The 20,268-nt window shown below is 41.4% G+C and overlaps 3 protein-coding genes across 5 annotated transcripts in view; all 3 read right to left on the bottom strand.

Annotated features, from left to right (window-relative positions):
• LOC306759820 (epidermal growth factor receptor substrate 15-like 1) overlaps nt 1-1,215 on the bottom strand; it is a 33,016-nt gene extending 31,801 nt beyond the window's left edge. For both annotated transcript variants that reach the window (XM_079245559.1, XM_079245560.1), the window contains exons 1-3: nt 1,166-1,215; nt 455-496; nt 266-355 (exon numbers count right to left, since the gene is read on the bottom strand). In XM_079245559.1, coding sequence (XP_079101685.1) covers nt 266-355; nt 455-496; nt 1,166-1,192 — 159 coding nt within the window. In that variant the 5' untranslated portion in view covers nt 1,193-1,215. The remainder of the gene's footprint in view (nt 1-265; nt 356-454; nt 497-1,165) is intronic.
• Nucleotides 1,216-2,186: 971 nt separating this feature from the next.
• On the bottom strand, nt 2,187-12,960 carry LOC306759086 (UV excision repair protein RAD23 homolog A-like). Of its 2 annotated transcripts, none has more exons than XM_079244584.1 (10): nt 12,741-12,960; nt 9,885-9,966; nt 9,307-9,386; nt 7,858-8,405; nt 6,784-6,830; nt 5,219-5,346; nt 5,026-5,143; nt 4,207-4,388; nt 3,910-4,056; nt 2,187-3,769 (listed from the first exon to the last, which is right to left on the bottom strand). In XM_079244584.1, the coding sequence occupies exons 1-10, from the start codon at nt 12,807-12,809 to the stop codon at nt 3,656-3,658; spliced, it is 1,515 nt and encodes a 504-aa protein (XP_079100710.1). In that variant the 5' UTR covers nt 12,810-12,960; the 3' UTR covers nt 2,187-3,655. The 2 variants fall into 2 exon arrangements, with proteins under 2 accessions (XP_079100710.1, XP_079100709.1); XM_079244583.1 differs by having other exon boundaries at nt 4,207-4,391; nt 12,741-12,959.
• Nucleotides 12,961-14,254: 1,294 nt separating this feature from the next.
• On the bottom strand, nt 14,255-19,693 carry LOC306759368 (calreticulin-like). Its single transcript, XM_079244998.1, has 9 exons — nt 19,529-19,693; nt 18,978-19,079; nt 18,300-18,503; nt 18,031-18,125; nt 17,738-17,947; nt 17,345-17,458; nt 17,004-17,147; nt 16,751-16,843; nt 14,255-15,611 (listed from the first exon to the last, which is right to left on the bottom strand). Exons 1-9 carry the CDS (start codon nt 19,623-19,625, stop codon nt 15,366-15,368), a joined length of 1,305 nt encoding a protein of 434 aa, XP_079101124.1. The 5' UTR covers nt 19,626-19,693; the 3' UTR covers nt 14,255-15,365.
• Between the last annotated feature and the right edge of the window lie 575 nt (nt 19,694-20,268).

Here is a 20,268-nt window from a genome sequence, read left to right as displayed (position 1 = left end):
ACATCACAAGTCTGAACTCATACTACCGTCTGGTGAGTAGTACAGGTGTCAGAGTTGTTTGCTGGAAGTAAAACCAAAGCTGTAGGAACTGCAGAGATGGTTATGGCAAAGCGGGTCAGACAAAAGTATTCTATTTATGTAAATATATCAGAAATGAATGTCTATTCCCTGAAAGTCATTGCTCAGTTTGTTATTACTGACACAGTCAGCTGCTTATAACACTAGCATGACCTCAGCCCAGTGATACACAGCTTTGGTCACCTACCTTTCCGAGTGTAATGTCAGATAATCCAGACTTCTTTAAAAACAAGGCAGCCTCTGTTGGCCCAACTCTCCCAGTGTTCCCTGGATCCACCTGGAAGCAAACACACAGTTTCAAAGTTTTCAGTCATTTCATCCTGATCTGTCAGCTGTCTCAAACATATCAGCTTTAACCTGCTTCTGCTCATCTTACCTGTCTGTAGAAACTCTCATAAACAGGGTTCCCACACGACAGCTACGAAAAAAAAAAATTTACTGAAAAGTTATTGTTTATATTCCTGAAAGCTAAAACAAAGGCCATAGACAAACACATACAAAGCCCTCTCTGACTTGCAGCTGAGATCGAGATAAAAGGAAAATATGGCAATTTCTAACAAAGTTAACTTTACTTTTTGTTTAAATTAATAAAAATATCTGTCTGTGTCTTTAGGTGGACACAATCCACCTTTCAGCATTACGGGAATGACTATCACTGCTCAGAGCATTGACACAGAATCAGTTCCCATCGCCATCATTCATCACGTTTAACCCTCCTCCTCCTCCTCCTCCTCCTCACAGCATCATGCTAGGCTAACCGCTAACTCCTGTGATTCCTGGACGTCCTCGTGTCAGCCTTTCTCAGTCTCGGCGTGTTGTGTCGTATTTCAGCCTAATATAATCCGCCTCATCGTGTCGCAGGTTAAAAGCTACACGGCTAACGCTGCTGATAACAGCCGCGACCTAACGGTACAGTACCAGGCCTTGTTGGACTGGCTGCCTCATTCTGAGACGCCCTTCAGAGGAAGCTCAGGGGTCTTTCCGTGTTCAGCTCAGCTAGAACCTGATCAATTATATATCCCGGGTCACAGCGGTGCCAATTCTATTCTCCCGCTGAGGCAAATTCAGGTAAATGCTGCATCTTTACCTGGGTGAGAGATGTGAGGGCTGCCATCTTCCCTGTTGCTGCGGGAACGCGCTCCACCCCCAGCCCCTCTCCAGACCACACGCCCCCTGCTGGACGAAGCTATGCCACCACCACAGTCTATGGCTACCCCGCATCGTGCAGGTGGAACAGGAGCCTGCAGCTGCAGGACCTCAGTTTCACTACAGCAGCTGTTTACTCAAATGAGTATGAGTGAATAGTCCCGAGACTGCAGAAACGATAGTCTGTCAGACACGTCCTCACGGTCCTGTTGGACAGGGTTTTCAGTGTGGCAATCAGGGACAATCTAGACATTGTTTAATGGGGGACCCAGGCCTGAGTAGACCAGGAAAAGGTTACAAATACCTTTTAAAAAGGCTAAATATATTAGAAAATTAATTTACCATTGCAGCCAAATTGGTCTTTAATGTAGGCTATTAAAGATAAGGCTAAATTTGTAGCACTGGCCAATGATAATGATGCCAATGATGTGCATAAATACTTAGTTGATAATGAAAACAATCTTGTTTTGGCCTTAATCAGAATTTTAATAAACTTTTCAGCATTCTTGGTAATCTAACTTTGTACAGTGATCACATCTAGATGTTTTATTACTTTCAGATCCTCTTTAAATAATGACAAATATTGTCACCTGCGTAGGCAGTTGTCAAGAAGACGCTGTATGAAAGCTGCATTATGATCAAGAAGATGTTAATGTAGAACATCATATAGAAGTACATAATATGCTGCTCTTGCTTGCACTACTAGTGTATCTGATGTTTATCTAGGTAAAAGGTTTGTACTTGGGGGGGAACGAAGCACAAACCCCACCACCACCACCCACCCACCCATTAGGCCCCACCCTTACAGAAAGGGACCCATGTGAGTGGTAAACTGGTTATCTCAATTATCTGGACGAGGGTTTGCTTGTATCACTTCCTTAAAACTGTTAGTTAAAATGAAGGAGAAGAACGTGGTGGCTTCTTCTTGTAAAGTCAATCAGCCCCTTAATTTTTGTAAAAGCTCTTTATTTTACACATTGCTTAAACATTTTCACAAACTGCTGAATTCATGGTTAAGTCTTTTCCGATCAACCAAAAGAGGAAAGTAGATCAAATTTGAATAAATTACTGAGGAGTTTCTTCTTTCCTCCAGCCATAGCCATGCTCCAAACAATCGTCTCATGCAAAAACTGTCACAATGAAGTACCTCCTCACTCTGTTATCCTGCAGCAAAAAAAAGAAATAGCCAGTTTTAAACACTCAAACAGCAAAGTACATGCTGAAGGTTTTTGCATGTTTGTTCAGAATTTAGCAAAAATTCCCTTCAGTCCATCAGAGAAAAACTGTGCAATAAATTAATCATGACCAACAATGTCACTGTGGTCATTTACCATAAAACACGAACGAGCAACAGCTTAACTGCTCACAGCTATAAGATGCAGAGACGATGCGGTGAGGTGGGACAAAGGAAATACATTTTTGCTTGATTAAATAAATTAATTTTTCTAGATTAACACAACTTTTGGAATAAAGTCAAGGTGTACTTTGCAAAGCATGTTGTGTGCTCAACTCATAATGAATCTTTTTTCCATCTGGAAAATAAAGAGCATAAAAAGTGTCATGGTGGTACAAACCCCATCTAGGTCCTGCATCTGGGTCAGTTCCATGAATATACATGATTATATTAAATAATCACATCAGAGAACTGTTTTTGTTGTTACTCATTACTTCTACCTTATAGCAGATACCTTTGACCAAACTGTTCCTGGCCCTGACATTCAGTACTGGTGTGACAATGATGAGAACAACTCACAGTGGAAAGATAAAAACAACAACAAAAAATAACAAACACATGCCCACATCCTGACATGCCAAGCCCACAAAGACGCAAAGTCTTGGCTCACAGTTATCAGCCAAACATCATCAATATTTGACCTAAATTAGAATCTCAAAAAATGATTCTAAGTTGAATTTGTGGCTATGCAGAATCCACTTCACCATGGCAACAGCTACGTGTATGGCTTAAAAACCATCCTTCTGTGTGGATGTGGACAAACTGGATAGTTGATATTTTAAGGTAAAAAGAAGGAATTGGAGAATTCCAGCTGAACTTAAACAGAAAACAGCTGTAGTTCTCTCACACTGTTGCAGCACTTTGTGTCGCAGCTAACTCAGGTAACATGGAGAGTTGCAAATGTGTATCTCTCTTTGTAGCTATCAACTCCACACAGAGCATAAGCTGCATATGTTGAGCTGAACCCAGGCTGATAATACCGTCTCCAGCCCATAAGGCGATGCTGATGTGACCTCTGTCAGCAGCAGATGATGATCATTGAAGCTGTATGGACAGTAAGCAGCATGACTAACTTTAAACACACATCTTTATCATCATCAGACCACACGCACTCTCATGAATAAAAATGTCCTCTTCCTCCCAGAGGGCCTGTGGTCTGCTGTGCAGCCCTCTGCAGGTGTAGCAGGTGCAGGTTGTTTATTCATCATCCCAGGTTTGCTGGAGAAGGAAGTTTGCTGCCAGATTCTCGTTCTTCTCACATGCAAAGTAAGCCTGGATGACCAAGCCTTCAGGGAAGCCCAGTGCCTTTAACTGGAACACAATCAACATGTTCAGTTATTGTACATAAACAGTGACACAGCTGATTCATGGAGTCATTGCAGTTTAGACAGCAGAACAACATCCTTTCTATAAATAGTATCACATTCTGAGACCGCAGTTTGGAAACGGACCCTCTCTATGGCCTCTTTCTCTTGTGGGGTGACATGGATATAGTTGGTGTGTGGTGACTCCTGGACCTCCTCCCCTTCTCCTCCTGTGTCTCCACCTTGTGGCTCATTTAGCATCCGCACAAAATGTTCCTGGTGCTGCGTGATTTGCTACAAGTAAACAAACAACAATTGCTGGTGCTTAGCTCAGAATATATGATCAGGGCTGAAATCAAACTGGACAGCAAGCATGGGTGGCTGGGCTACTTCACGTTCTCACAGTAAGTTAAACTTCAACATATAGCTGTGTGATTGTTGTACCTGCAGAAGCTGTGGGTTGTCTCTGCCCAGCTGTTGCAGCAGGGCCGGTAGGAGGGCTGGGTTGTGCTGAATGATCTGTCTCATCTGGTGGAATTGGGGCTGGTTCCTTAGAAACTCCAGTGGGTTCCCTGTGGGGATTGCGCTTCCCCCAGCACTGGGAGGCAGACTGCCAGATACTGGCCCTGCTGTGGAGGAACACACTCATATGAATGCGATTGATTCCTGACATGTTATTTCCAGAGAAACTATTCATTTATTCAGTCTGTTTCTGAACAGCTTAGTTCATTAAATGTCTAAAGAAAAAAAAAAGGAAAATCATCAAATGATTGCTAAGACGTGATAGAAAGAGTTGTGATATCTTTCAAATGTGTTCAAGAGATGCTGCACGACACACTCCATCCTTCTTGTAGATAATACCCAACAAGCTTAAGGCCTAGGTCACATATAAGAGAGTCCTTTTCAACTGCTTCATGCTGAAGTGTTGGTCATGTTCTCCGCACACAGCTCACATGAGCAATGGCTTCTGTATGTCAGCATTAATTCACATTTTCCGTTTCATCCACCCTCATGCATCAGATGTCAATGAAACCCATTTCACGCAACCACAAAACCATTTTGGAATATCGATGGAAGTATTTTAAATTTTTTACTAGTCTATCAAACCTTTCTTAATCACATCTTGTGACATCAAAATAACTTTGATGGAAACCCAGCTAATGGTCCCATTGAAGAATCTGTGGGGAGAACTGTGTTCCTGTCAGTGCATCGTTCTGCTACGGAAGCCTAATGACCATAAAGGACACAGAAACGTGCTCATACTGTTGGAGGCAGCTGGGGGCTGCTGTGGTTGTTGTATGGCAGGGGTGGAGGGGTTGGGTGGAGCGCTTTGTCTAACTGGATCTGGAGGGGGTGGGTCACGAGCTTCTGCAGGAATACCCTACAGGACATAAAGATTTACTACACACTTAGATACAGCAAAAGAAGAAAATTCAGAAGCAGCGCACATCCTCACCATGAGTAGATACTCCACCGCTCGATCTGGGTTGTTGTAGCTGGCCCTGAGTGCAGCCACAACCTGCTCCCGTTCATATCCCATAGACATCATCTCTGACACCAGGTTTTCGTAAGCCAGACCAGTTACTGTGCGCACACACACACACACACACACACACACACACACACACACACACACCAGAAGTCATTTACTGTATGTCAAATTTGTATAATCTGTCATTTACAGTGTATTTTTGCATCATCCTGAAAATCTGATACACATAAAGATTGTTGAATCTTTTCATGAAGCTAAAATTATTTCAGCTTTCTGTCCTTCCACTCCAGTCTAAGGTTAAGAGTAGATTAAGCCCGCTGACATACAAATGTGTCTTTTTTATGTTCTGGGCAGCTAGATTCACTGATATTTAAACCAGCACTTTAGCTTTATTAACTCAGAATCTGTTAATCTTGTACCCGGTTTCCCAGATGATTCTGGTTCTTGCAGTGAAAATAGAAGGTAGTGTGGAAAGGACCGCACAGAAAGAACCCAGTTCCAGGTTCTTTTGGTCAAAACTGCAGCTTTGTTGTCAGGGAAATTTTTCCCACAGAGCAGACAAGATTCGTCTGCAGGTTCACTGTATGGACTCTTCATTCACCGATGAGAAAATGATTTCCCTGATGCAAATCATGACCACAGTCACATGTTCCATGGTGCTCTGAAAATGCTCCAAAGTTACATCTTTTGGCATCTTTGTGTAAAACCAGTGAAATTTAAGTGTATGTTATTCCAGTGTAATTCTCAAATAAGCTGCTCTCACTGACATATTTTTCTCTTTCATTTATCAAAAACAGTGCTTGGACCGCAGTTCATTAACACTACGTGTCAGCTCATGGTCACTTACAGCATTTCATGACTGTCACTCTGTAGCTGCTATAATATCAGTACATGGCTAATTGGCATATTAGCATATTATTGCAGTTACAATTGACACTACACAGTGCAATGTCAAGTGATGTGACTAAATGGGTACTTATCAAATACTTTGATTAAGTCAAGTCTGATCTGATAATAAAATAGTCATTATACCGATTGAGTTGATTCATAACAATTTATTTATCACCATCAACTAAATTTGTTAATGATTATTCTAGCAAAGTGCTCTCAACAACACCACATAGTTGTAAAACAAGTGATAAAATGTCAAATTATCACTTGTTTTTTGTTTCAAATTCCCTTAGTTGATCAGCATTTCTGTCCTTTCAGTTTCACTTAGGTACTATTAGTACCTCCATACTTGCACCACTTCCGTGAAATGATGAAAGGTTGATTTCATTTTGTAGATGTGATATAATGAATTTAACTCTAAGGACTAAATTATTTTTAAAAAATTTTATTAATAGAGTTGGCTTTAAATCAGTCAAAATTCCACAGAATTTATTACAGTTTTTGTTCACATGCATTACCATTCTTTGCATCCTCTTCTTATAAAGTACAGTCAATTTATCACCAACACTCATCTTCAGCTATATCTAATAGTACATAGTTCTGTAATATAAACCAAGACAAAAAAGATCAATATTTACCAAGAATTGATGCTGCTTCCTCAAGGAGACCCAGTTCATCAACAAGACTGAGAGGCACAAAAAACATGAAGAAACACTGCATCAACATCCCACAACAAAACTTTTCATTCAGACAGGATTCAGTCACACATGATGCATTAACACTGAATTTGATGCTTTATCTCAGATGTGGGTGAGACAGATGTTTACAACTGGAGCCACACTCAGACATTTGACAGAATGGGGTCACATTGCTGCATTGAAACCTGAAATGTCCTCCACCTTCTACCACAGGTGACTTCCAATAAGATGATTAAAGAGTAAAGAAGTACACCACAACATGACAGCAATACTTACATCAACATGAGCTCAGCTCTGTGTGTATGTGTACACTTATTTTTCCTACACTATGGAGGGAAAAGATCCGGATGCACAACATCTTATAGGGACTTCCTGTGAATGTGACATTTTGTGAGGATGATGACTCATATCAGTTGTTGGACAAACACATGAAGTTCCTTTAAAATGTCTGACTATTAAAGTTTAAATCCGTGTAATTCTGTGTTGGTGTGGAAACAAGTTAAGTTAGCATTGTTGAGATGAAGATGTGCAATGACAAACATACATACACACACACACACAGGTAAACTATCTGGAAAGAAGATATGAGCTGCTTGAAACATCCAGCGATGTTAATATTCTGAAATTTCTGTTGGACCAGTCAGGCGACATCAGTTCTGGTGTCATGATGGAGATTAGTGGCATTGTGATCCTTTTACCCCACAATGCAGCAAGTGTGACATAAACTCAATAGGAAACAACTTTTCTAACTATCTGAATCTGACAACACCCCATGACTAACTGAAACAGCCCCCACAGCCAACATGGCTACAAATGATACAGACTGGAAATGTCTGATTCTTTTTAACAGAAGTAAACTTTCTCATTGAGGCTACACAGCTAACAAAGAAACATAATCAAACTCCAACAATAATCATATACAACTGATCAGTGCCACAATTCCAGCTCAGACTAGTCTTTTTGAACAGGTTTCTGCTAAATTTGACAAAGGACACAAAGGTGAGTTCCACCCACCTGGAAGCAGAGGAGTGGATTGGGGCAGTGTCAGGTGTTTCGCTGTCAGGGGCTTCCTTTGGTTTGTCCTCTGATTGGTCAGCAGTAACTGAGGCTGGAGAAGAGGAAAGGTCCAGCAGAGGGTTTTCTGGAACAGGGAGAGGAGATTCAGAGGGAACAACTAACTGTGGTGCAGGCAGAGCTGCAGGAGCTGGTGCTGGAGGACCAGATGGTGGTGCTGCAGCTGTGGCTGAAGGCGGTGCTGGAGCTGCAGCTGGGCCTAAGGGTGGTGCTGGAGTTGTGACAGAGGGTGGTGCTGGAGCTGCAGCTGGGCCTAAGGGTGGTGCTGGAGTTGTGACAGAGGGTGGTGCTGGAGCAGCAGGTGTGGCTGAGGGTGGTGTTGGAGCTGCAGCTGTGCCTAAGGGTGGTGCTGGAGTTGTGACAGAGGTTGGGGCTGGAGCTGCAGCTGTGCCTAAGGGTGGTGCTGGAGTTGGACCTGGAGCTGGAGCTGGAGCTGGAGCTGATAGGGGTGGCTGAGTGACCACTTGTGGAGAGGGGGCCGGTTTAGGCTAGAAGAATTTCAAAGCACATTATTAGAGATGGGGTAATGATGACAAAACAGACACAACGAAGTTATTAAACACACTCAATTAACCTCATTGCTCATTGCTCAAGGTCAGGTTTAAAAGATTAAAAAAAAAAGATTCAGTCACTAACAGCTGTTTAATATTTGCCAAAGCTGGGGAGCAAAAACAAAAAAATGAGTGTTCAAACTACCCTTAACCATGTGTGTCTTAGGTAACAACAGATGAACAGAAACAACCTTTACTTCTGTGATATTCTGCATCTGAGGCCAACAGCAAACCAAACATTTTGTTGGTAAAATGTAAAATCTAGTAAAATGGAGGGACAGGTGATGGTGCAGCGGGATAAGTGGCAGCAGGTCAGTAAGCTCAGGTTTTAGTCAGGTTCTGCTGATACCCAAGATTTTCACTCTATATAGTGTGCCGGGTTAGAAGCTGGTTTAGCTGTGAAGCAGATGATCAGCACCACTAGCATTGTTGTCCTCTCTTTGTGTTTGTCACAGACATTTGTTTAACCTCCCAAGAAAGTTTTATTCTACTGAAGGCCATTTCAGGCGCTAAACCAGGGTTTACTCATTCTGGTTCCATGAGAACCACAATCCAGTGGGCTTTTAATGTATTCCTTCTCCAACACACCAGAATATAACTGAATTAATCTAACCGCCTTATACCAGTTCTGTATGATAACTCATTAATTTGAGTTGCATTGCGTAGATGTGTTGAAGCAGAAATGCACAGAAAAACTGCTAGATTGCATGGAGCAACATGGGTAAACTCCCACTAAAGCTCGAGGTGAAATAAACAAATACTTCTTTTAAAAAGGTTAGAGCAGCAGAAGAGTGAGCAGGACATAATTGTCTAAAACCAAAACTAACAGGACACTAACCTTCGTAACCATGACCACCACAAAGTTTTTCTCATCGATGTTGTACTCTTTCAGTTGAGTGTCATCATTTAAGATCTTGCCTATGACAACAAATACAAAGGTTTTATGTCATAGCTGAGATTTTTTTTTTTTAAAGTTCAAAATAACCTGAACAACATTACACCCAAAGCTCTTTCATCAGGCTGGATACAACATCTAAGCTTTCTTCATCAGCGTTAACCCCCTTGAACAACAGAAATTTGTGAACTGCAGATTACTGTGTGTGATTGGAGATCCTCTTTAAACCACATCAGTCATGAACAGAGTTAAACATTTACTCACTATGAGTAGATTTGTAATGAAAAGACAGTAGATACTATACAACTCATCTGAACTGCTTTTAATTTGTTCTGAAGTTGACATCCATCAGGTTTCCATACTGTATCCTGTGCAGGCTGAACTATTTCCCACAGCTGCAGGTGTCCCAATGACGTCCTGCTAATTTTGGATTTTTTAATACTCAAACCTATCTAAATGTATAATAACCCCCCTCCCTCCTTTCACCCTGCCATAATTTTAGTTGTTTAACTTTGGCTTACCTGCATAGATAAGTTTCTGTCCAACAGAAGGAAAAGCATCTTTACCTCGGTCCTCTTCTATTTTCTCCTTCAGGGCTCTCACCTGACAGATGCAGAGAGATAATGCACTGATAGGGCAGAGTTTCTCCAAATACAACATCTCCAAACAGTGTGACTGAGAGGAACATTATGGGAAGTGCAGCTGATTTTTTTAAACTGAGAATTCAAGACTGATTTTAATCATATAAACTGCATCATCAATTTTCTGCAAAGGTTTCTGTATTCAGTGTTTAAACTGTTTCTGCTGTAACTGTGTTAGTTTTGGGTTACTGGAGCATATCAAACAGAACTTTACACACACACACACACACACACACACACACACACACACACACACACACACACACACACACACACACACACACACACAGAAATAGAGATAAATTGGTGTGTGTTGGGGCTGCACGGTGGCACAGTGGTTAGCACTGTGGCCTCACAGCAAGAAGGTCACTGGTTCAATCCTTGGCTGGTTTGGTCGGTGGCCTTTCTGTGTGGAGTTTGCATGTTCTCCCCATGTATGCGTGGGTTCTCTCCAGGTACTCCGGCTTCCTCCCACCATCCAAAAGACATGCATGATAGGTTAATTGGTCACTCTAAATTGCCCCTAGGAGTGAGTGTGAGCGTGAGTGTGGTTGTTTGTCTCTCTGTGTGGCCCTGCGATGGACTGGCGAGCTGTCCAGGGTGTACCCTGCCTGTCGCCCAAAGCCAGCTGGGATAGGCTCCAGCTTCCCCGCGACCCTGAATTGGAATAAGCGGTTCGGAAAATGAATGAATGGTGTGTGTTGGCCCATCACATCATCCTCAGGTTCTGAGGATGATGACAACTGCCTAAATGACAGATGTCATTGTTACCATGGTTTCTGAGACACAGAGACATGGTTTTGTTCAAAATTAGGCCCTCCAGCTGACTTCTGTCTATGAAAGACAGAAATAGTCAAAATCCAGACCGGACACCAGGAAAAGTCCAAAGCAAACTGTATGGGATTTTACAGAGAAAGATTCTCAGAAGGCAGATGGTCCCAAATGAGAGAACGATAATCTGCTGAACAGGTGGACTGGTTTTAGCTCAAGAGCCAACTCAGGATATTACATATTACAAACACAGATGGAAGCCCAAATAGTAAGTCTGGTAATGAGAGTCATGGTTACCAGCTCAGATTTGCTTCGTAGGATTCCTACTTTAATAACTCAAAAGAGATGAGACAGTGGCTTGTGGTTCTTCCATTGAGCTTTTCAGTATCATTTCCCACTGAATTCATTTAAATTGTATAAGCCCTTAGTTGTTGATTGTCTAATCCCAGTCCTCAGTCTAAGGCATTTGGAAAGGATGAGTTGACCCAACCTTTGACATGTAAGATAATTATCAAATGCGATATTTCTATCACGTATAAGCACGCTTTTGTCATGTCTTTCTTCCATGATCTGCTGCCACCCATCAGTGGAAACTCTATCCACCTGTGGCTTCCTAATTGCCTCTGCTGTTCTCATCAGTTTCATTCAGTTCACCTGGTTTTCATGTCTCACAACCTACTTAAACTCTCTCCAGTCTCTTCCCCTCTGCAAGATTATCAGTAGATTCATGTCTAGTTGTTTTCCAGCATTCTATGGATTGTCTCCAGTTGCCGACCTACTGCTTCACGTCCCAGAATTACCCACCTTGCCTTGCCCACAATGGACACCTCTAGTTTCTTGGATTTTATGGTCACAGACCCTTGCTTTGTCTTTGGATCCCCGAGCCTTGCCCAGTGTCCTGGATAAGTACTTTGCCATACTTTTTACCTCCTGCCTCCAACAGCTGCTCATTCAGTTGGATTAATCCTCTGTTCAGTCTCATCATGCATTCCTGATTCACAAATAAACTGGTTAACAGCTCCTTGTGTGTGGCTGAATTTCTGGGTCCTCTCAGTAATTCATTACAGCTTTCACACGCAGAGGAACAGGTCTTCTGCTTTGAAGAACTGTCAGCACAATGCCCTCATAGCAACTGCAGCTTGTCTAATAACTGGAGTTCTTGCATGAACCAACACTGACCCTGTTCTGAAACCTGGACTGTCATGGGTTTGGCCAGCATAGGTCCTCCCCATCCCTTTGGCTTGCACAATCATCTCTACAACAGAAAAGCGCCTGAATGTGTACTATACAGTTTGAGTGTATAACCATGGCAACAAGTCATTGTCACCATGGTTACAGTGCTATGACAGTAAAGGTTATCTTGATGTAATCCCAGGTGTCAGCTCAACCTCAGGTTCTGTAACAAGCCACTTACTGGTTCAGATGAAACTTTATTTCCACTTTACAAAGTTTCTAAGTATTCTTGTTCACAACAAACAGTATAAACAGTAGGCCTAAATGATTTCTTGTTTTCCACAGAGATGAAGCAAGTGAATTATATTACATCTTTGGATAAAAGCTTGTCAGATCCCCACTTGCTCCTTGACAATCTGCATAATATTGCTTCTCATCTGTGAGATGTGGAGCTACGTGGCACGTGGACTTTTTTTTTTTTTTTCCTGAGTACACCTGAATAATCTCACTGCATGCAGGTTTGGTTAATAAGGAACCAGTGGGAAGTGGATCAGGTTCTGTATGTGGAAATATTGCAGTGTCATCCCGCTGCGTGTTTTCACCACTTTACGGATGGACTGACGTCTCCTCTACAACTTTGGGCTGATTTACTTTGGAAGGGAGCGCTTACTTCCGGCTGCAGTAAACTCAGGTGAACTCTGACAGCTACGTCGCGATGTTTGTAGAAAAAGAATAACAAAAACAATAAGGGGTGTGTTTGTGTTTGCGGCCTCGTCGTGTCCCGGTACTCACCGTCAGCTCCGGGTCGATTTGTATCTTGAACGTCTGCTGCTGCAGCGTCTTCAGCGTGACCGTCAGCATGTTTCCACGCAGACCAGCACTGTGATCAGAGGGATTTCGGGGCTTTCCTCACACTCTTAATAACTCCGTATGTGTGTGTATGTTTTGTGTGTGTGTGACTCAGCTCTCTCAGTTCAGGCTCACCACGGACGCCACCTGCTGCTGGACCATAGACATAACACGCCGCCGAGCCTCCACGTGCTGTCCAAAACCCCGCGATATCATCGGACTCGTCTTATATTGACCGTTATGGTGAGAGCATCAAGGAGCAGAAATACACTGTCACATTTCTACCAGACAGGCTCAGACAACCTCTCACGGAGAGGATGGTCTTCTGAAGTCACATAACGACACAATTGGAGCATCTTTGCAATAAACATGAGGAACTGATATATGAGTCCTCAAACACCAGAACTGATATACTAGTCAAAATGTCTTTGTTCTGTTCTGGACTTGTTACATGACAGATTTTTTTTTTTTAAAATGTGTAAGGGATATAAAGGTTTCATTGGTTGAAAGCTTTCCTACTTCATGTATGTTGAATAAACTCTTTAATAAATAGCCTATGTGAAAATCAGATTTTAATACATCACTGTATTTTTGGGGAAAATGTTATAGTTTCACTGATCAGCTGTCCATCCTGTAAAACAACGCATGGATCATTTTCTTTCATATAAAAATATCAAATTGGTTCTTTACCTGTGTTATGTGAAAATCATAGCTTAGTTGTATTTGTATATATCAACTATTATAGTTACTTCAAATTAAATCAGTGTAACTAGTGTCCACAAAGGACTGCTGATGGTTTGAACTGCTCCTGACCTCTCAGCTGACCCCTGGTGTATAAAAAGACTGAAGGAAGGTCAGAGATTTAACCAACATGTCTGAGCTCACCACACTTGATCCAAAGATCTGAGAAGGCCACCAGCTCACATTCCCGAAATGAAAAGGAAGCAAATGAGTGTGTGTGTGTGCATATATATATATATATAAATTTCTGGCAGAGCTGACAAAAAGAAAAATCACGAACATTTAAATAGTTAAAAAGTAACTGAGTGAATCTTTTAGGTGACCAGCGGAAATGTGTTTTAAGTTGAAACAGCACTACTACAGCACCTCACCTGTCCTCACTCCACCAAGTTTTAATGTCATGTGACCTTCTAGTGTCTCACAGCTCTGACAAATCATATGCCCATCACTCATCCTGAGTTAAGTCCTTCACTGCTACCCAATTTGTTGACCTGACTCTTAAACCAGTTGCATTATTTAATCACTGAAGGGAGCTAGAGCTAAAATACATCTTCCTTTTAGCAGAGAATAAATTCATGTCCTGTTTGAGTTAAAATAAAAACGAATGGATGAAAGATCGTGTGTTGTCCACCACTGTCACCTTATTTTAGCTCTTTTCTACTTCACTGAAGACATACACAACCATCACAATAGAAGTTTAACTTTAATAACTTGAGAACAAAGCAGACGCAAGGACTGTAAAAAAACAAAACAAAAAAAAGTTTTGTAATTTTGTATTACCTCTCACTCATTTTGTCATATTTTTAAGGTCACTGACATGACTTTTTCTTTCCAGCCAAGTGTTTCACTCGACACTCGTCTCCATCCAATTCTGAACTGAAACAATTTTCACACATGAAAGTCTGATGTTTTAGGGAGAAAACGTAATAGGCTGTAGCTTCTATTCCTATGTGCTCCACCAAAGGAAGCTGTGAGGGAGGGGGTGAAGCTGGAGGCAGCAGGTGATGCAAAAATCTGTCTGTAAATCTTGTTCTGCCAGCAGAAAAGGCTCCCTGTGCTGATGAGTCTTACGTATCCACAACAGCAGAAGCAAGTGGAAAGCAGCATACAGGTAAACACACTCATAAGCATAGTTGCTGAAAATGGTACGTAATATTTACCAATACATTCACACATCTTATAACTGATGGTGAGCTCATTTTTTTTTCCTCTGCAGAAAGTCTGAAGTGAATGTTGCAGACATTTTTGTTCTGACATGAAATCACTTCAGAGCATGTGTGAAAGCAGTTTGAGTATAAACCTCCAAAAAGAGGTAAGGGGCTACAATAGGAGGTCTCTGTGATTCAGGACTGTACGAACATACAACTGTTCTCATTGTGATGGACTGAGAATAAATTAGTAAGAAAAAAAATTACTTCATCACAAAAGTGCAAAAGACCAGACATAGCACAGTCCATTTACCAGGGACAAAAATGAAACCAATTAAAAAGGAACTGGTTTTATGACAAATAGCAGGACACACACACACACACACACACACATATATACAGACTAACAATAGTCATTAAATTAAAAAAATGATTTGCAACCAAAGCAGACACACAAATCGAAGGGGAAAAAAAACAAAAAAAAAAGGCAAAACATGTAAACGTTCTCTCTGATCAGAATTTTAAAAAAAAAAAAAAAAAACAAAAAGACGCCACTCCACCCCACCTTCACTTCATCTCCCAACTGGTTAAATGGCTGCTGCATGACAGAAACCAGTCTGTTCAGGTTCAAGTTTCTGCCTGGAGGAGAGCACACTGCTGTCCAACTTGCTCCTCCTTACTACAACTCATCCTTCTGTTTGACATCATCCTCCTCTGGACCAGCATCTTCATCCGTTTCCATGTAAGGCTCTTCCTCCTCATCCCCTTTGCTTTCGTCCTTAACGTCATCATCCTCCTCGACATCATCATCATCATAATTGTCGTCGTCGTCATCATCACCTGCATCCTTCTTACTCTTCTCCTCCTCCTCTCTCAGCTTCCTCTCCATGTCTTCCTGCTCCTCCTTCATCTTCTTCTCTGGTCCCTTGATGTTTTGAACATGAAGATGAGGTAAGTTGACAATGTTATTATTTTTCAAACAGGAAAAAAAATTCATGTACATGAAAAGAAAAAAAAAAGTTCTGCTAAGAGGAATTTTAGACTCAAAACCTAAAACCAATTGCCACTATAATTGGTGCTTATTCCTGTGAAGATAAACAGTCTTCCTACACTAAATGGAGAGCTCACACAGAGGAGATGTTAAAAGTGGCATGGCTCTGTAGTGGTTCTCTGCTGGTGGAAATCCAAATCAAAAGCCAACTCTAGAGCCAGTCCTGAAGTAGAACTGGAACTGTTTTGGTTGCAAATGCACACCTGTGATCCAGAAACAAAGCAATCCCTCTCTGACTTTAATTATCCTGTTTGTCAGCAGTTTTCTTTATTTTCACATCAATACTCATTAGTATAGAAATACTAAGGCCCTGTTTACACCACAGACAGTAAAACGCAAATGTTTGGTTGTGTTCTGATATCGCATTTACACGGTAACAGAGTTTTGGGTGGCTAAAACCACAAAGATTTGACAACAGCCTCCAGAGTAAAATCTTCTTACAATGCAAGGAGAGTCCTGTCAGTGTAAACTGGAATGAAAATCTTTGGAGGACATCTTTCACATTGTCTTGCACTTGCGCACTCAGACCCTGCTTGACTTTTGAGAAAATCAACAGTGGTGGACTCGTGTTATGTTTGTGCCGCTGCATCTTTTTGTATATTGAATTTTTTTTTTTTGTCTGTTAAAACAAAACCTGTTGTGGGAAGAACATTCATGCAGTTGGTAAAGACACAGAAGTTACATGGGCCAGATTGACAAGAGGTTGGCATGCAACGCTTCTGTTGTTGTGTTGTTTCCCAGTCTTAAGCGGTGCACACTGGGGTGTGTTGTTACAAAGTGTCACTAACCATTAAAGGTCTGGTATGTGCACTACATCGTTTCTGATCCTATTTGTGTTTTCCCCTGCACAGTGTTGTTGTTCCACTTTATGTAAAAAGACTTTTTTTTCCCCCCAAATACACAAAGGAAATATTTTTCAGTTTTGGTTGAAACGCTATGGTGTACACAGAGCCTGAGTTGAAGTTTCCATTTCTAATTGTTAATTTTAGTGTTTATTAGCTTCTACACTGTACCTTGGTAGCACCCCACGTTTCCTTCCCAAACTCCTCTGCTTCCTTGATGTCATCAGTGATGAGAAAGTTGTCAAAGATGGTTCCAGATTTAACCTGTAAACAAGACGGACATGTTAACATTTTTGATTTCTCTTTTGATACTGTTGAGTAACAGTTTAATTTCAACATGAACCAAACAAACGTGTTTACTGACCATAACTCAAGTTATGGTCAGTAACTCAACACTGTGCTTAAAGGAGGACTAAGGATTTACCTGCCACAAGTCCAGGCCCAGAACAGAAATCTTGTCAAACTTGTACATAGATGCATCGTGAGTGTACTCTGGGTTGTCAATCTCAGGATGAACCCAGGCTCCTTTGTAGTCAGGGTTATCGATCTGCTTTGGTTTCCATTCCCCCTGTGGAAACAGCACAGCAGCGGTGAGGACAAGAGAGTTTGCATGTAGGAGGAATTCAGCCTGCAGCTCTCATTTGCTGCAATTTCAGTCTGACTAACATGTCATCTGCATTGTAAATGTAAGTTTTTGTTTAAACAAACCAAATATGCATTCATGTGGGAAGCTGCAGCTCTCTTATCTTGAGGGGACAGCCTTACCTTATATTCTGGGTTGGTGATCATGGGGGGCTCCCACTCTCCATCCATGTCCTCATCCCAGTCATCAGGTTTCTTGGCATCAGGATCAGGGATAGTTTCTGGCTGGTCCCAGTCCTGGAATACAGCAGACTGGAATCAGAACCTCTTAAAACTATCAAGAAGGAAAACGATATAAATAATGAAATAGGAGTGTGACCTGGACCTGTGTGTGGAAAACTAAATCAAGCTAATTAATGGTTGTTCTAGTAAAAATTTCAAGGTTCCACACAAACACTTTCCAGCGTATCTAAACTTGATTTTACACTATTCATGCATGTGACATGACAAGTGATTATCAAACCCATGCACTGTAACCCTGATAACAGGCCATGTGAAGTTAAAGAAGCATCATGCCTCAGGCTTGGTGTCGCTAGGATCATCAATCTTGGCCCTGTCGTCCCAATCACTTGGTTTCTTGGCCTCTGGGTCCTTGATCTTCTTTGGGGGGAGCATGTCCCAGTCATCCTCCAAAGAACCAGACTCCACTTTCTCATTGTCAATCTTCACCTCATATGTCTGGTCTGGGTTCAGGATTAGTGTGTACAAATGGGTCAACTCGTCATCCTGAAGGGGATGAAGAAGACTTAAAATGAATAAGAATCTTTCAATTCACCAAATGCAAAAGAATTCTTCAATATGCTTGGTACCTTGCATTTGATGTCTTTCTTGATGAGGTGGTTTTGGCCCTTGTAGTTGAATATTACATGAACTTTCTTTGTGCTGTAGCCGCAAATGTCCGGCCCTGAGGACACAGGTCACGTCATGTTTTCATTTTTTATTACAGACACAATGCTAATGAATTTGCTTAGTGTAAAGAAACTTGTAAAAAAAAAAAAAAAAAAAAAAAGGTTTAAACCACAAAGCATCCTTCCAACTGTACTTTATGTTCTGTAGAAAGGTCTCAAACTCAACTCACCAAACATTATGTAATATTGTGAGTCTCCATGCATGTTGCTCTGGTCAAGGTCAGAAGGAAAGATTTTGACGTAGCCGCCTCCGCAGTCAATCTTCTGCTCATGCTTGACAGTGAACTGGATGACCAGGGTCTTTCCTTCATTGCTGAAAGGTTCAAAGCGTGCTGACAGGGCATAAAAGCGGGCATCCTGGCTGGTCTGGATACCTGGTGAAGGTGCACAGCTGTTAACAACAGGACTCGCACTCAGTCATCACTTATTCATAAGTGTATGGTAGTTCAGGAAGTGGTCTGGGGGTCCTACTGGACCAAGTCAAGTTCCAAAGTTGACATTTCCAAAGTTCATGATACTGAACTCTGTATGAGATTGTATGGAATATAACTAAAGCTGGAGAAGTAGCATGCAATTTCTGTCAACTGCTACAAGGACCAAGAACAACCAGTTGAAGGTGGTTTCAAAAAACAGGACACCGACAGAAACAATCCACTGACATGATCAAGGTTAAGACTCTGAGATGCCTAAATTAGGGGGGGGGGGGGTGTATTCAACAGTTTAATTTAATGACATGACATTGGGAAATTTCAATATCCACCTGGATGGGCTATCAGTCTTAATAGCAGCTTTGTTGAGAGCAGGTGATCTGCAGGATGACACAGCAGGATGGTATATAGACAACTTACCTTTATCAGCTTCAGAATCCCCATAGAACTTTCCAGCACTCAGTTTCCATTGACCATAGTCCGACTTGTGCTTAGATTCAACCCAGCGGCTCTTCCATCCATCTGAAACACATAATAGCAGCTCAGTTGGTAAGTGTTTTGGACCAGAACTTGTTACAGTAATAGACATAAGTTGACAGAACCCATTTACTGTCCGTAAGAGTTTTTACACAAATACCTCACCATTTATAATGACAGCTATTAGACATGGTTTAACTAATAAAGTTAAATTATGGTCTGGCTTACACAAAGATATGAATTACAAACTACTGACATTATCACTGAATTCAGGCTATTTTAATACTCCAAACGCCATTAGCTCTTGAACTTGTGATTTTATTAAGCTTTATCAATTCCAGCGCAGAGCTGGTGGTGTAGAGGGAAACTAATGCAGGACATAATTTAGGAAAAAAGAAAGGCCAAAAGTTTAGTTGGTCGGCAGAAAACCAGAACGTCAGGCCTGCTGCTCCAAAAACTAAACCCAACCATTCAAATAAGATACTGTACTTCACCTCCATCTGCAAACTGCTCCTTGAAGTGGACCGTGGCGTCAACGCAGACTGTTACAGACACGAAAAGTGCTGTAACCGCCGCCAAAAGCGTCATCATGCCGGTGTGAGTCTGGTTATGGAGAAAACCCAACAGACCTAAAGAGGAAAACAGCAAATGAAGCTTGAAGAAACGTAATCAGAGAATTTCTACGGCGTCGAGCCCTGCACAGATGGCCGCAGCTTATTGGACGAGGGATTCACCAATGGAAATAGACCACGAGTTACATTTCGGAAATGGTCGTGCGGTATCGGGAAAGATCGGAGAGAGATGCATGGGAAAATCGGATTTGCTGTTCTCTTGAATCTCTGCAGTCTGCATTAAACATTCACCCCTTTCAGTACCCGTTTTAATGACATTGTGGGTGCCTGGGGTCGAACATTTACAGGTCTGAAAATATGAAATGCACTTAGTTAGATTAAAAAAAACGAACAGAAGAGAAATTAAAGGACAAATTAAATTACTACTGACCTAAAATTTATATAGAAAAATAAATTATATCAGAAAAAAAAATTGGTGGCTGAAATATAAAAAAATTTAAAGACACAAAACATAAGACTAAAAGATATACTTTTTTCCTTACTTTTATTAGTTCTTTATTCTCTTTCTGTCTACCAGTTGCTTTAATTATTTCTCATCCATTTCATTCATTCATTCATTCATTCATTCATTCATGCATTCATTCATTCATTCATTAAGTGAG

The sequence above is a fragment of the Telmatherina bonti genome (genome assembly GCF_933228915.1).
Source record: "Telmatherina bonti genome assembly, chromosome: 8".
NCBI lineage: Eukaryota > Metazoa > Chordata > Actinopteri > Atheriniformes > Telmatherinidae > Telmatherina > Telmatherina bonti.
Note: the sequence above shows the minus strand (reverse complement) of the source record. Positions and strands in the feature narration are given on the sequence as shown.